At 41.0% G+C, this 14,978-nt stretch overlaps 1 protein-coding gene and 1 pseudogene across 1 annotated transcript; one reads left to right on the top strand and one right to left on the bottom strand.

Moving 5' to 3' along the window:
• Nucleotides 1–726: 726 nt before the first annotated feature.
• On the top strand, nucleotides 727–14,762 carry LOC148577783 (uncharacterized). The gene is made up of 2 exons (XM_088502911.1): nucleotides 727–925; nucleotides 14,461–14,762. Exons 1-2 carry the CDS (start codon nucleotides 727–729, stop codon nucleotides 14,760–14,762), a joined length of 501 nt encoding a protein of 166 aa, XP_088359037.1.
• LOC148577784 (small nucleolar RNA R71) lies at nucleotides 4,155–4,256 on the bottom strand (annotated as a pseudogene).
• Nucleotides 14,763–14,978: the final 216 nt, after the last annotated feature.

Genomic DNA, 14,978 nt, shown 5'->3' with positions numbered 1-14,978 from the left:
ACAATTATGAATTGGTGGCACCTGATTCTGATGAAAGGGTTTGTTTCCCTATTCCGACCCAGGGGGAGCGTCCCTTCTTTTATGTGTACGACTTCTTTTTTAGCCAGATGAACATTACTCTTCATTTTACCCCTCTTGAGACTGACCTGTTGTGGTCGTGTAACGTAGCTCCATCACATCTTCATCCAAACTCGTGGGGATTTATCAAAATTTTTCAATTGCTTTGTCAAGAATTTGATGTTAAACTTTCTCAAACCCTCTTTCTGTACCTCTTTGTGTTGACCAAGCCTGGGACCACCAAAAAGAAAGCTTCTTGGATTTCTTTCAGGTCTGCCCAGGGACACAAAGTTTTTTCCATGTATGATGAGTCTTTCAGGAATTTTAAGAATTACCTTTTTAAGGTCCGAGCTGTTGAAGGAGCTCGACCTTTCTTTTTGGATGAGAATGGCGAGCCCAGCTTTCCTTTAGAATGGCAAAGGAATGTAGTGGTGTCTAGGTACACCTGAGAGATGTTGGACGATGTTGAGCAAGCTTTTGTAACTATGTTAGAAGAAAATTGGGGCAGCCTCCCCATCTTGATACTAAGAAATTTTTAGGAGATTCTTTACTTCTCAGTACTGAACTGGGCAGGGGTCGACTTCCTTGATATTTGCCGTAGTTGTTTAATTCTTTTCGAGCTCATTTTTTCTTCCAGTTTATAACTTGATTTCTTATGTATTTTCAGAGATGATTAAAAACAACGAATCTATGAAGGCCTTTAAGAGGGTGAGGAAGGCTACAGCAGTGCAGCACATCTCGGGTAAAGTTGTTGGGGAAGGATCTTCCCAGATTCCTCCCAAGAAGCCCTTTTTGAATGCTGCCGGGCCGAAGAAGATGATCCCTACGCCTCAGGTCCGTTTAGTTGATCCCCCTCCAGACTTCTGGCGCTATGATGCCAGGGCATTTTGGCCTGTTTCACTGACTTTTTCTTTATTGTTTTTAGGGTAGTTTCATGCATTTTCTTAGGGAATAAGCAAGTTTTGGGTAGAATTTCACTTACATCTTGATTTAAGCATACATTGTGCACTTTACATGATTTCATGAGGATTTTGCATGAATTTAATGACAAATTGGATGATGCATTCCCCATGACTAGGACTAGAGCTTTGATGCACTTTATTGCTTGATTTCAGGACAAAGGAAGCAAGGAAGAACCACGTTAGCAGCCACGTTAGTCTAACTAACGTGACCTCTAACGTGGAATGGGAGCTAACTTGCAAAGTTAATGAGAAAAGTAATCGCCAATAACGCCCTCGAAGCCATAATAGCCCACGTTAAGAGTCACGTTAACTAAGTTAACGTGAACTTTAACGTGGAAGAAAGAAATGAAGCCAACGTTAGTGACACTTACCTTTGTCACTAACGTTGGACCAAGCTCACAATTGGCCACGTTAAGAGCCATGTTAACTCAGTTAACGTGGACTCTAACGTTGAGAAGCAAAAGAGAAGCCAACGTTAGTGACACTTACCTTTGTCACTAACGTTGAGCTAAGCCACAATGAGCCACGTTAACTCCCACGTTAACTTAGTTAACGTGGAGGCTAACGTGGAGGGAGCAAGAATCGCCAACGTTAGTGACACTCACCTTTGTCACTAACGTTGGAATGAGCCAATGTGAGAAACGTTAAGTCACACATTAACTTAGTTAACGTGGAAGCTAACGTGGATAAGGGAATGATGAGCCAACGTTAGTGACACTCACCTTTGTCACTAACATTGGAAATGGCTATCATTGCTACGTTAGAAGCCACGTTAACCTAGTTAACGTGGACTCTAACGTGGGAAGTAGGGGCACATTGGAACGTTAGTGACAAAGGTAAGTGTCACTAACATTCTCGAAGGATTGGCAAGCTTATGTTAAGAGCCACGTTAACCTAGTTAACGTGGACTCTAACGTAGGGGGAAGGGAAGACTCTCAACGTTATTGGGAAAGGTGAGTCCCAATAACGTGTACGAAGGACCAAGAGGCAACGTTAGTGGTCACGTTAGTGCCACTAATGTTGAAGTTAACGTGGACCATCCCTGGGTGAGGAACGTTAGTGATAAAGGTGATTGTCACTAACGTTCTCGAACCCACACTCTCACTTAACGTTAACGCCACTAACGTCCTGAGCTAAACACCCTGCCTACTTCACACTTTCTCTCTTCAAGTAAAGCTAAGCCCACTGCAGAAGATAACTGCTTCAAACTCAAGATCCAAAGGCCCATATCCAAGACTTAAAGAACCAACTAGAAGATCAGAAGAGTAGTATATATAGGGGTAGTTTTGAATTAGGAAAAGAGCTTTTGGGGGGATTGGAAATTGGAAACTACTCCCTGTATAATTTACTTTCTCTGCACTTCTGGTTCTAATTTTCATGATGTATTCTCGATCTTTGTTTTCTATTTCCAGAGCTATGAACAACTATACCCCTTTCATTGGGTTAGGGAGCTCTGTTGTAATTTGATGGATCAATACTAGTTTTCATTACTCTTTTTCTATCTTTTCTCTTGATTTTACTAGAAAGCTTTCAATCTTCATCCAATTGGGTAGTTATCTTGGAAAAGAAGCTATTCATACTTGGATCTCTTCTGAACCTTGGAAGAGGAATGAAGAGATCATGCTAGAAATGCTTTCTCATATTGGACCAAATTGGGTTTGGTTGGATATGGTGACTATAATCCTACCAACACTTGATTTGGGAATGCATGTGGTATAATCAATGACCATACTTCATCTCTTCTCATGAGCAATTGACCAAGGAATTGGCTATTGATCAAGATTTGAGAGATTGAATTGCCAAGGAATTGGAATTCGATCACTTAAGATTGCCAAGGAGATCAATGAATGCATTGATTGAGGAAGAAATGAAAATGAATTTGATCCGGAGAATGCAACATCTCCTAAGCCCAATGAATCCCCATCTCTGATCTTACCCATTCTCTTTAATTTCTGTAATTTACTTTTATGAGCATCTTCCCCATTCCCATTTAAATTCTGCAATTCACATTCCGCCATTTACTTTCAGCTCTTTACTTTCGGCATTTACATTTTCTGCTATCTACTTTCTTGCCATTTAATTTCCTGCAACACTCAAACCAAATTCTACTTCGCTTAACTAGAACATTCCTCTAATTAAAGTTGCTTGACCAATCAATCCCTGTGGGATTCGACCTCACTCTATTGTGAGTTTTTACTTGACGACAATTCGGTACACTTGCCGAAGGAAAATTGTTGAGAGACAAGTTTCCGTGTGCATCAAGTTTATGGTGCCGTTGCCGGGGATTGATTTTGTATCAACAATGATTAAATTGGAGGATAACTAGATTGAGCATTTTTTTTTCTTTTTTGTTTGATTTAAGTTCATTTGAGTAATTTACTTTCTATTCAGTTATTTTCTTCCCTTCCCACTACCTATTTTCTTAGTTTTTTACGATTCAGTCCACTAACCCACTAACTGTTTGATATATTGCATCACTCACACTAACAGAATTTCTAACAAGAGTAGTCTCTGCATCTAGTTCCTTGCTTGTGCCTTGTTAGTTGTATGACAAGAAGAAGAAGCCGGGCTTCAACTTCATTTGATTCTGAACCTGAGAGGACCTTCCTTAGATTAAGGAGGGAAGCAAGAGGAAATAGAGTAGTTGGTGCTGAGAAAGAGGAAGAATATTTTGAACCAGACATGGATGAAAACATGGAGAACCATCATGAAGAGGAGGCTCACAACCATGGCAGAGAGGGTCTAGCAAATCATGCTGGGCAAGAAAGAAGAGTTCTGGGTTCTTACATCAACCGAAACCCAGGAAACTGTAGGAGTAGCATCCAAAGGCCAACCATACATGCCAACAACTTTCAACTAAAGCCACAGCTCATCACCCTTGTTCAGAACAACTGTTCATTCGGAGGGAGTGTCTAAGAAGACCCCAATCAACATCTAACCACCTTCCTGAGGATATATGATACTGTGAAGTCCAATGGTGTTCATCCTGACACCTATAGACTACTTCTCTTCCCTTTTTCACTCAAGGACAAGGCATCTAAATGGCTGGAATCCTTTCCAAAGGAGAGTTTAGCAACCTGGGAAGATGTGATAAACAAATTCTTGGCAAGATTCTATCCTCCTCAACGGATTAACAAGCTGAGAGCTGAGGTACAAACATTCAGGCAGCAGGATGGTGAGACTCTATATGAAGCATGGGAGAGGTTTAAGGACCTGACAAGAAGGTGTCCATCAGATATGTTTAATGAATGGGTGCAGCTACATATTTTCTATGAAGGCCTTTTTTATGAATCAAAGAAGGCAGTAGACCATTCATCCGGGGGATCTCTTAACAAGAAGAAGACCATTGAAGAAGCCATAGATGTCATTGAAACTGTAGCTGAGAATGACTACTTCTATGCTTCTGAAAGAGGCAACACTAGAGGAGTGATGGAGCTGAACAATGTGGATGCACTGTTGGCCCAAAATAAGCTTATTACCAAGTAGCTGGCTGACCTCACCAAGAAGATGGAGAAGAACCAAGTAGCAGCAATCACCACCTCATTAGCAACCCAAGAGGGAGTGAATGCTGAGGCAGAGGAGGAGCAAGAACAAGCCAATTACATTGGAAACTCACCCAGGCAAACCCATGATCCATACTCCAAAACCTACAACCCTGGATGGAGGAATCACCCAAACTTTGGGTGGGGAAATCAACAAGATCAAAACCAAGATCAGAGACGTCACAACCCCAACAACCATGCAGCTCACCAACATTCCGCACAAAGATCATATCAACACCACCCTAACAACACCTCTCCACATCCATACCAAAACCAGAATAACCAAACTCACCCCTCCACTCTCAACTCACCCTCATCTGAAGATAGACTCTCCAAAATTGAGACTATGCTTGAGGGCATATGCAAAGAGATTCAAGACAGAAAGGCATTCCGAGAAGAAGTGCAGTCCAATATGCAGAATCAAGATGCTGCAATCAAGAAATTTGAGACACAAATTGGCTACCTATTCAAGAGAATTTCTAGCCACAACCCTCGCAGTGATGCAGACTCAAACCAAAGGGAGAAGTATCAGGCTATAACCCTCAGAAGTGGAAAAGAATTGAAGGAGACTCCCAAGCAACCCCAAGAGAAAGATTCAGTTGGAAAGAAGGAGGAACAAGATGAAGCTCAAATCCCCACCTCCAACTCACGTCAAAAGGAAGGAGAGCTGAAGCCATATGTTCCGAAAGTACCATATCCTCAATAACTGAAGAAGAAGGGGGATGACAGCCAGTTCTCCAGATTTTTAGAAATCTTCAAGAAATTACAGATTAACATACCCTTTGCTGAAGCAATAGAGCAAATGCCGTTCTATGCCAAGTTCTTAAAGGAATTGATGACTAAGAAGAGAAGTTGGAAGAGCAACGAGACTGTGATACTGACCGAAGAATGTAGTGCTATCATTCAGCATAAACTACCCCAGAAACTGAAGGATCCTGGGATCTTCCAGATCCCTTGTATTATAGGGGAGATCACAGTGGAGAAAGCTCTATGTGACTTAGGAGCCAACATAAATCTGATGTCAGTAGCTATGATGAGAAAAATGAAGATCGAGGAGGCTAAGCCAGCAAAAATGGCCATACAACTGGCAGACCGATCGTTCAAGTTCCCTCATGGTATAGTGGAAGATTTACTGGTGAAGGTGGGGGATTTTATTTTCCCAGCAGACTTTGTGGTATTGGACATGCAGGAGGAAGCCAAAGCCTCCATCATCCTGGGAAGACCGTTCTTAGCTACTGCTGGAGCTGTCATTGATGTCCAAAAAGGTGATCTCACCTTGAGATTACACAATGAAAAGATAACATTCAATGTGTTCAAGGCCATGAGTTACCCACCAGAACAATGGGGAGAATGTATGAAGTTGGACTCACTGGAAGATGCAATGCAGGAGAGTTTTGAAGAAGAAGAACCTGAAGGATTAATAGAAGAGGGATTAACGTCTAGTGAAGAGGTTGCGACAGCAGAGATGCATATACAAGGTGCACCAAAGGAAGAGAATGAAAAGTTAGAAGTACCCAAACTTGAACTCAAGGCACTACCACCCACTCTCAAATATGCATACTTAGGAGAGAATGAAAGCTACCTGGTGATCATAAACTCATCCCTCAGCCAAGATCAAGAGGATGAATTACTCCAAGTGTTGCAAAAGCATAAGGATGCCATTGAATGGACCCTCGCTGACTTGAAAGGAATTAGTTCGGCCATATGCATGCATAAAATACTGTTGGAAGATGATGCCAAACCATCCATTCAATCCCAAAGGAGGCTGAACCCAATCATGAAGGAAGTGGTGCAGAAAGAAGTTATGAAGTTATGGCAAGGAGGGGTAATCTACCCGATTTCAGACAGCCCCTGGGTCAGCCCCGTGCATGTGGTGCCCAAAAAAGGAAGGATCACTGTAGTCCACAATGAGAATAATGAACTAATTCCTACAAGGACCGTCATAGGATGGCGGATGTGCATAGACTACCAGAAACTCAATGAGGCTACACGAAAGAACCATTTCCCCCTCCCATTCGTGGATCAGATGTTGGAAAGACTCGCAGGACACGCATATTATTGTTTTCTCGACGGTTATTCAGGATATAACCAAATAGTGGTTGATCCTAGAGACCAAGAGAAAACCTTATTCACTTGCCCATATGGAGTGTTTGCCTACAGGCGCATGCCATTTGGGCTATGTAATGCGCCGGCAACTTTCCAACGCTGCATGCTTTCTATCTTCTCAGATATGATAGAGAAATTCATTAAAGTTTTTATGGATGATTTCTCGGTATTCAGAGATTCCTTTCCTAGCTGCCTGAATCACCTAGCCTTGGTATTGAAAAGGTGCCAAGAGACCAATCTGGTCTTGAGCTGGGAGAAATGTCACTTTATGGTGACAGGAGGAACAGTCCTTGGCCATAAGGTTTCTAACCAAGGCATTAAGGTGGACAGAGCTAAAGTGGAACTTATTGAAAAACTTCCTCCACCTAGTGATGTCAAGGTAATTAGAAGCTTTTTAGGGCATGCTGGCTTTTACAGAAGATTTATTAAAGACTTTTCAAAGATAGCCAAGCCCTTGAGCAATCTCCTTGTATCTGATACACCATTTATCTTCGATGAAACATGCATGTAAGCATTCGAGAATTTGAAAAAAAGATTGTCCTCTGCCCCCATCATTTCCCCACCTAATTGGAACTTACCCTTTGAATTGATGTGTGATGCATCTGACTTTGCAGTTAGGGCAGTGTTAGGGCAGAGGAAAGATAACTTAGTCCAGGTGATATACTATGCTAGCAAAGTCCTAAATGATACTCAAAGAAATTATACCACTACTGAAAAGGAGTTGCTAGCAATAGTTTTTGCATTTGACAAGTTTAGATCATACCTCATTGGTGCTAAAGTGATTGTTTTCATAGATCACACAGCACTTAAATATTTGTTTGCCAAGCAAGAATCAAAACCGAGACTAATAAGATGGATCTTATTGTTGCAGGAATTCAATATTGAAATCAGAGACAAGAAAGGAGTGGAGAACAAGGTAGCGGATCACCTATCCAAAATCCCTCAGGATGAAGGTGTAACACATGATACAAGTGTAAATGAGCTCTTCCCTGATGAGCAGTTGATGGCAGTTCACAAAGCACCATGGTTTGCAGACATTGCCAATTTCAAAGCAACTGGGGCTTTACCTCTAGAGATCAATAAACATCAAAAAAGAAAACTCCTAAATGATGCAAAGTATTTTGTCTAGGATGAGCCATATCTCTTCAAGAAGTGTTCAGATGGAATCCTGAGGAGATGTGTTTCAGAAGAAGAGGGACGAGAGGTCCTGTGGAACTACCACGGCTCATGTTATGGAGGCCATTTTGGAGGGGAGAGAACTGCAGCCAAAGTGTTACAAAGCGGATTTTTTTGGCCCACCCTTTTCAAAGATGCCAAAGAACTAGCAAAGAACTGCAATGAGTGTCAAAGAGCTGGAAACTTGCCCAAGAGAAATGAGATGCCACAAAATTTCATCTTAGAATTAGAACTGTTTGATGTGTGGGGAATCAATTTCATGGGACCATTCCCAACTTCATATTCAAACAAGTACATCTTGGTGGCAGTGGATTACGTTTCCAAGTGGGTGGAGGCTATTGCAACTCCAACGAATGATAACAAGGTGGTCATGAACTTCCTTAGGAAGAATATCTTTAGCCGATTTGGAGTTCCACGCACTCATCAGTGATGGAGGGAGCCATTTTTGTAACAGACCACTAGAAGCTCTTCTCCTACGATATGGGGTAAAACACAAGGTGGCCACTCCTTACCATCCCCAAACAAGCGGGCAAACTGAGATATCCAACAGAGAGCTAAAAAGGATTCTGGAAAAGATTGTGGGTGCATCAAGAAAGGATTGGTCGAAGAAGCTGGATGATGCTCTTTGGGCATACAGAACAGCATTCAAAACTCCACTTGGAATGTCCCCATATCAACTGGTGTATGGGAAAGCTTGTCATTTACCACTGGAGCTGGAACACAAAGCTCTCTAGGCTCTTAAGATACTAAATTTTGACAGCATTGCTGCTGGTGCAAAGAGGATCCTGCAGCTGCAAGAGATGGAGGAATTTAGATCTCAAGCCTATGAAAATGCCAAGATTTATAAAGAAAAGGCGAAGAGAAGACATGACCTGCATCTGGCACCAAGGAGTTTCGAAAAGGGGCAGCAAGTACTCCTTTACAACTCCAAATTGAGACTGTTCCCTGGCAAACTCAAGTCAAGGTGGTCAGGACCCTTCCTTGTCACAAAGGTCTCGCCATATGGGCACATAGAAATCATGGATAAAAGTTCGGAGAGGACTTTCACTATGAACGGACAAAGGCTCAAACACTACCTGGGCAACATGGGGGAAAACCCCAAAGTGAAGTATCATCTCAAGTAATGAGGAATCGTCGAGCTAGCGACGCTAAAAGAGCGCTTTGTTGGGCGGCAACCCAACCTGAGGTAGTTTCTTTTTCATCGTCATTTCAATAAAAATCACAAGTTGTTTCCCCTGTATTGCTAGGAGCTAAGTTTGGTGTTCCACACCAAAACAAATCCAAGAGTGAAAGTGTAGCTTTAAGTTTCGTGTTCCACCAAAGATATGAGTTATAATCACACTACACTCCGATGACAGATTGCTAGCTCCAAACAATCAGGGGAACCACTTAGCAGTAGTTTAGTCTGAAGTTAATGGTTGTTTTGTTAATAATAACATATGAGGCTCTCTGCAAGTAAGCAATCTGTTGTACTAGGCAAAAGAACTAAGTTTGGTGTTCACACACCAAATTAAGTTCAGAAATTCGCAAGCATACATGCAAGCTAACTATGTCTCAAGTGCTTTGGAAACAAGTAACTTCCAATAACTTTGCAGGAACCTTCTGAAGACATGGTGCACTATCATCCAAGGAAGTGAAGGAGCAAAAACTATGGAGGAGAACAACAAGGAGATAGCAAGAAAACATCACCCGAAGGTTGTGTTGTTACTTAATTCCATACACTTAAAATGCTAAAACTTGGAAGTCCAAAGGAACTTGATTTTATAGTTTCTCATTGAAGAACTGAAGATTGATGGTTTAGAAGTTATAGTAAATACTCGTTGCAAGTATAGTTACTAAACCAAGCAATCAACCTTTCTTACAAACATTTTGGTTATCATAAGTAACAAACCCCTATAAAATTGATAACCGAGTATTTAAACCTCGGGTCGTCTTCTCAAGGAATTGCAGGGAGGTATGTTCTTATTATTGGTTATGAGTTTGTAAATTGGGGTTTTGGAAGTAAGGTGTGGAATATGTTATATGACAAATAATTTAAATGGCAATTAAAAATAAATAAATACTGTAAAGCAGACTTTTGGGCAAGGTATGAGAAATTGGAAGTCCAGACTTAGTTATCCTTATCAATAACAATGAAAGTCGAATCTTAATTCCACTTAGTTAACCTTTGCTAAAGCAAAGGAATGTCAAGGGATTAATTAGTTTGATCTTCGAATCCTATTTATTTCCTAAGAAAAGATTGGGATTATTGAAGTTCAATTCAATTGGCATGATAACAATTATCAATTATGCTGTTGAATTGGATAACTCCTGAGTTACTGATTTCTTAACCAAAACCAAAAGGGAAAAAGTAAATCTACTGGAATAAAAATGCCTTCAGATGGGAAGCAATAATCATGTAAATAAAAGAAAGCAATAATAACTAAAATACCTCAAATAATATTAATTCAAAGAAAATCATAACATGAATGTAGCATAAGCCAAATAGGCAACATAACTAATATAAGCATTAAAGTATCTGAAAGTAAGAGATAAATATAAAGTAAAAGAACATTGAACCTGGGATTGAGAGTCACTCCTAAAACTAAGAGAAGTCGTAAATCCTAATCCTAAGAGAGAGGAGAGAACCTCTCTCTCTATAAACTACATCTACTCCTAAAATTGTGAATTATGAATAGCCTCTTTATGAATGGATGCATTCCTCCACTTTATAGCCTCTAATCTGTGTTTTCTGGGCCAAAAACTGGGTCAGAAACAGCCCAGAATTCGCTGGTTGCGAATTCAAACATGCTGAATTTTCGTCACTGCGACGCGGCCGCATGGAGCACGCGGTCGCGTCGCCTAGCGTCAGAGAAACTATGACATATTATATATCAAATCGAAGCCCCGGACGTTAGCTCTCCAACGCAACTAGAACCGCATCGTTTAGACCTCTGTAGCTAAAGTTATAGCCGTTTGAGTGCGAAGAGGTCAGGCTAGACAGCTTAGCAATTTCTCCAACTTCTTGTATTCCTTCCATTTTTGCATGCTTCCTTTCCATCCTCTGAGCCATTCCTGGCCTGTAATCTCTGAAATCACTTAACATGCATATCAAGGCATCTAATGGTAATAAGAGAGGATTAAACATAGGAAACTTAAGGCCAAAGAAGCATGTTTTCAATCAAAACACATGATTAGGAAGGCAAATGTAAAACCATGCAAATAGTATGAATAAGTGGGTAAAGAGTTGATAAAAATCACTCAATTGAGCACAAGATAAACCATGAAATAGTGGTTTATCACTCATTAATTTAGATAATTAGAGTTTAATGTTGCTTATTTGCTCTTGTCATATGTGTGCTGTCTAGATGTCACTGCATCCTTACTATGCTTACTTGTATGCTTGTCCTTTCTAAATCAAATAAAAAGAGAATGTGTGTTATCAAAGACCAGAGTGGAGTTCATATTGTGGAGTAAATTCCTTAGTTTGTGATGTGGTCATAAGTTAGCTAAGTTGGTTCACCAACAAGGTGGGAAGACAACTATTTGTCCTGAATCATATGCTTGAGACACACCCCATGAGACTAGCTAAATAACAAGATCCTAATAAGAAAAAGGGAAAGAAACATGAAAGTTGAAGAATAAAAGAAAAATAGCAAGAAAAGAGGCTAGGCACCAAGGGTTTGAGTCTTGAGGGATGTGTCTGTGGTGTTCTTGTACCAAAGATCTGCTTGGATTACTAAGCTCTCAGGGGTGCCATATCACCTGGTAACTTGGGTTAACTAACCTGGGATTGTCAGCTGAAAGTCCACTATCAAGAGCAATCTTTGCTACAGAACATTTAGTAGCCCAAAGAGGTGCTGGACACCAAGACTTCAAGGAAAGAAAATAAACAAACCCTGTGCCTGTGGTGTGTATGTATGGGGGAAAGAGACTTGAGGGAGTAAGTCCTTAGGGGTGTCTCAACACCTAGCACCTTGAACCAACTGGTTCGGGAGTGCTGGCTGAAAGCTTATCTTAAAGAGTCGCCCCCTCACAGAGCACCTAGTCTAAGAACACAAACAAGCCCTAAAATAACAAAAAGGATCAATGAATAAAAGTCTCATGGGATGCAATCAAGTGGGTGTTCTAGGACATGATAAAGGTCTGAAAGCCAGTGAAGGAATGAACCTAAGTTGCTATGCATGAAACCACCATAAAACCAAAGGACATAACTTCCACAATAATGACTCATTTCTCTTGGCATTCCATTCATCATTCTCTTGTTCCAGTACTTGCTTAGGGATAAGCAAGCTTTAAGTTTGGTGTTGTGATGCCAGGGCATTTTGGCCAGTTTCACTGACCTTTTCTTTATTGCTTTTAGGGTAGTTTCATGCATTTTCTTAGGGAATAAGCAAGTTTTGGGTAGAATTTCACTTACATCTTGATTCAAGCATACATTGTGCACTTTACATGATTTCATGAGGATTTTGCATGAATTTAATGACAAATTGGATGATGCATTCCCCATGACTGGGACTAGAGCTTTGATACACTTTATTGCTTGATTTCAGGACAAAGGAAGCAAGGAAGAACCACGTTAGCAGCCACGTTAGTCTAACTAACGTGACCTTTAATGTGGAATGGGAGCTAACTTGCAAAGTTAATGAGAAAAGTAATCGCCAATAACGCCCTCAAAGCCATAATAGCCCACGTTAAGAGTCACGTTAACTAAGTTAACGTGAACTCTAACGTGGAAGAAAGAAATGAAGCCAACGTTAGTGACAGTTACCTTTGTCACTAACGTTGGACCAAGCTCACAATTGGCCACGTTAAGAGCCACGTTAACTCAGTTAACGTGGACTCTAACGTTGAGAAGCAAAAGAGAAGCCAATGTTAGTGACACTTACCTTTGTCACTAACGTTGAGCTAAGCCACAATGAGCAACGTTAACTCCCACGTTAACTTAGTTAACGTGGAAGCTAACGTGAAGGGAGCAAGAATCGCCAACGTTAGTGACACTCACCTTTGTCACTAACGTTGGAATGAGCCAATGTGAGCAACGTTAACTCCCACATTAACTTAGTTAACGTGGAAGCTAACGTGGATAAGGGAATGATGAGCCAACGTTAGTGACACTCACCTTTGTCACTAACGTTGGAAATGGCTATCATTGCTACGTTAGAAGCCACGTTAACCTAGTTAACGTGGACTCTAACTTGAGAAGTAGGGGCACATTGGAACGTTAGTGACAAAGGTAAGTGTCACTAACGTTCTCGAAGGATTGGCAAGCTTACGTTAAGAGCCATGTTAACCTAGTTAACGTGGACTCTAACGTAGGGGGAAGGGAAGACTCTCAACGTTATTGGGAAAGGTGAGTCCCAATAACGTGTGCGAAGGACCAAGAGGCAACGTTAGTGGTCACGTTAGTGCCACTAACGTTGAAGTTAACGTGGACCATCCCTGGGTGAGGAACGTTAGAGAAAAAGGTGATTGTCACTAACGTTCTCGAACCCACACTCTCACTTAACGTTAACGCCACTAACGTCCTGAGCTAAACACCCTGCCTACTTCACACTTTCTCTCTGCAAGTAAAGCTAAGCCCACTGCAGAAGATAACGGCTTCAAACTCAAGATCCAAAGGACCATATCCAAGACTTGAAGAACCAACTAGAAGATCAGAAGAGTAGTATATATAGGGGTAGTTTTGAATTAGGAAAAGAGCTTTTGGGCGGATTGGAAATTGAGAACTACTCCCTGTATAATTTACTTTCTCTGCACTTCTAGTTCTAATTTTCATGATGTATTCTCCATCTTTGTTTTCTATTTCCAGAGCTATGAACAACTAAACTCCTTTCATTGGGTTAGGGAGCTCTATTGTAATTTGATGGATCAATACTAGTTTTCATTACTCTTCTTCTATCTTTTCTCTTGATTTTACTAGAAAGCTTTCAATCTTCATCCAATTGGGTAGTTATCTTGGAAAAGAAGCTATTCATACTTGGATCTCTTCTGAACCTTGGAAGAGGAATGAAGAGATCATGCTAGAAATACTTTCTCATGTTGGACCAAATTGGGTTTGGTTGGATATAGTGACTATAATCCTACCAACACTTGATTTGGGAATGCATGTGGTATAATCAGTGAGCATACTTCATCTCTTCTCATGAGCAATTGACCAAGGAATTGGCTATTGCTCAAGATTTGAGAGATTGAATTGCCAAGGAATTGGAATTCGATAACTTAAGATTGCCAAGGAGATCAATGAATGCATTGATTGAGGAAGAGATGAAAATGAATTTGATCCGGAGAATGCAACATCTCCTAAGCCCAATGAATCCCCATCTCTGATCTTACCCATTCTCTTTAATTTCTGTAATTTACTTTTATGAGCATCTTCCCCATTCCCATTTAAATTCTGTAATTTTCATTCCGCCATTTACTTTCAGCTCTTTACTTTCGGCATTTACATTTTCTGCTATTTACTTTCTCGCCATTTAATTTCCTGCAGCATCAAACCAAATTCTGCTTCGCTCAACTAGAACATTCCTCTAATTAAAGTTGCTTGACCAATCAATCCCTGTGGGATTCGACCTCACTCTATTGTGAGTTTTTACTTGACGACAATTCGGTACACTTGCCGAAGGAAAATTGTTGAGAGACAAGTTTCCGTGTGCGTCACGATACCTCTTCTCCCACTGGCGGACCTCTTCCTAAAAGACAAAGGACTGTTGAGCCCTTCAATCTAGATGCCCCGGACTTTGATGCCATTGGATTTGTCGACCAGCAGATTGCTCCTTATGGTGTTATTCCTACTGACGATGTCTCTCTTCTTCGTCATTTGGATTTCATTACTCGAAGCAGCATTAAAATGGCACATATGGGAGCAGCTTTATATCGAACTGCCCAGGATCTTCCTATCCACGCAACAAAGGCCTTTATGGAGGAGGCTAAATCATAGTTCGATCGGATGAAAGGTTTAAAGGAAGAGCTTGAGGTAAAAGTGGCTAAGTTGGAGAAAGAGTTGGATGGGGAGAAGACTCGGGCTATTGCTTTGGCAGCTTCTGCCAAGTTATCTGAAGACATGGCGTTGAAGCATAAGGAGAGTTATGTCACAACTTATAGGAGATGATGGGTCTTAGGGAGGATTTGGAGTCTTCCCGAGCTGATTACACCG

Source organism: Arachis ipaensis, chromosome B1, assembly GCF_059453495.1.
Source record: "Arachis ipaensis isolate K30076 ecotype BB chromosome B1, ASM5945349v1, whole genome shotgun sequence".
Classification (NCBI taxonomy): Eukaryota; Viridiplantae; Streptophyta; class Magnoliopsida; order Fabales; family Fabaceae; genus Arachis; species Arachis ipaensis.
Note: the sequence above shows the minus strand (reverse complement) of the source record. Positions and strands in the feature narration are given on the sequence as shown.

Excerpts from the sequence above, each read along its gene's own strand:
- LOC148577783 (XM_088502911.1), top strand. The coding sequence starts at position 727 with ATGATTAAAAACAACGAATCTATGAAGGCCTTTAAGAGGGTGAGGAAG. Across the intron at positions 926-14,460 it reads TCCCCCTCCAGACTTCTGGC|AGACAAGTTTCCGTGTGCGT; the intron begins GCTATGATGCCA and ends AAAATTGTTGAG.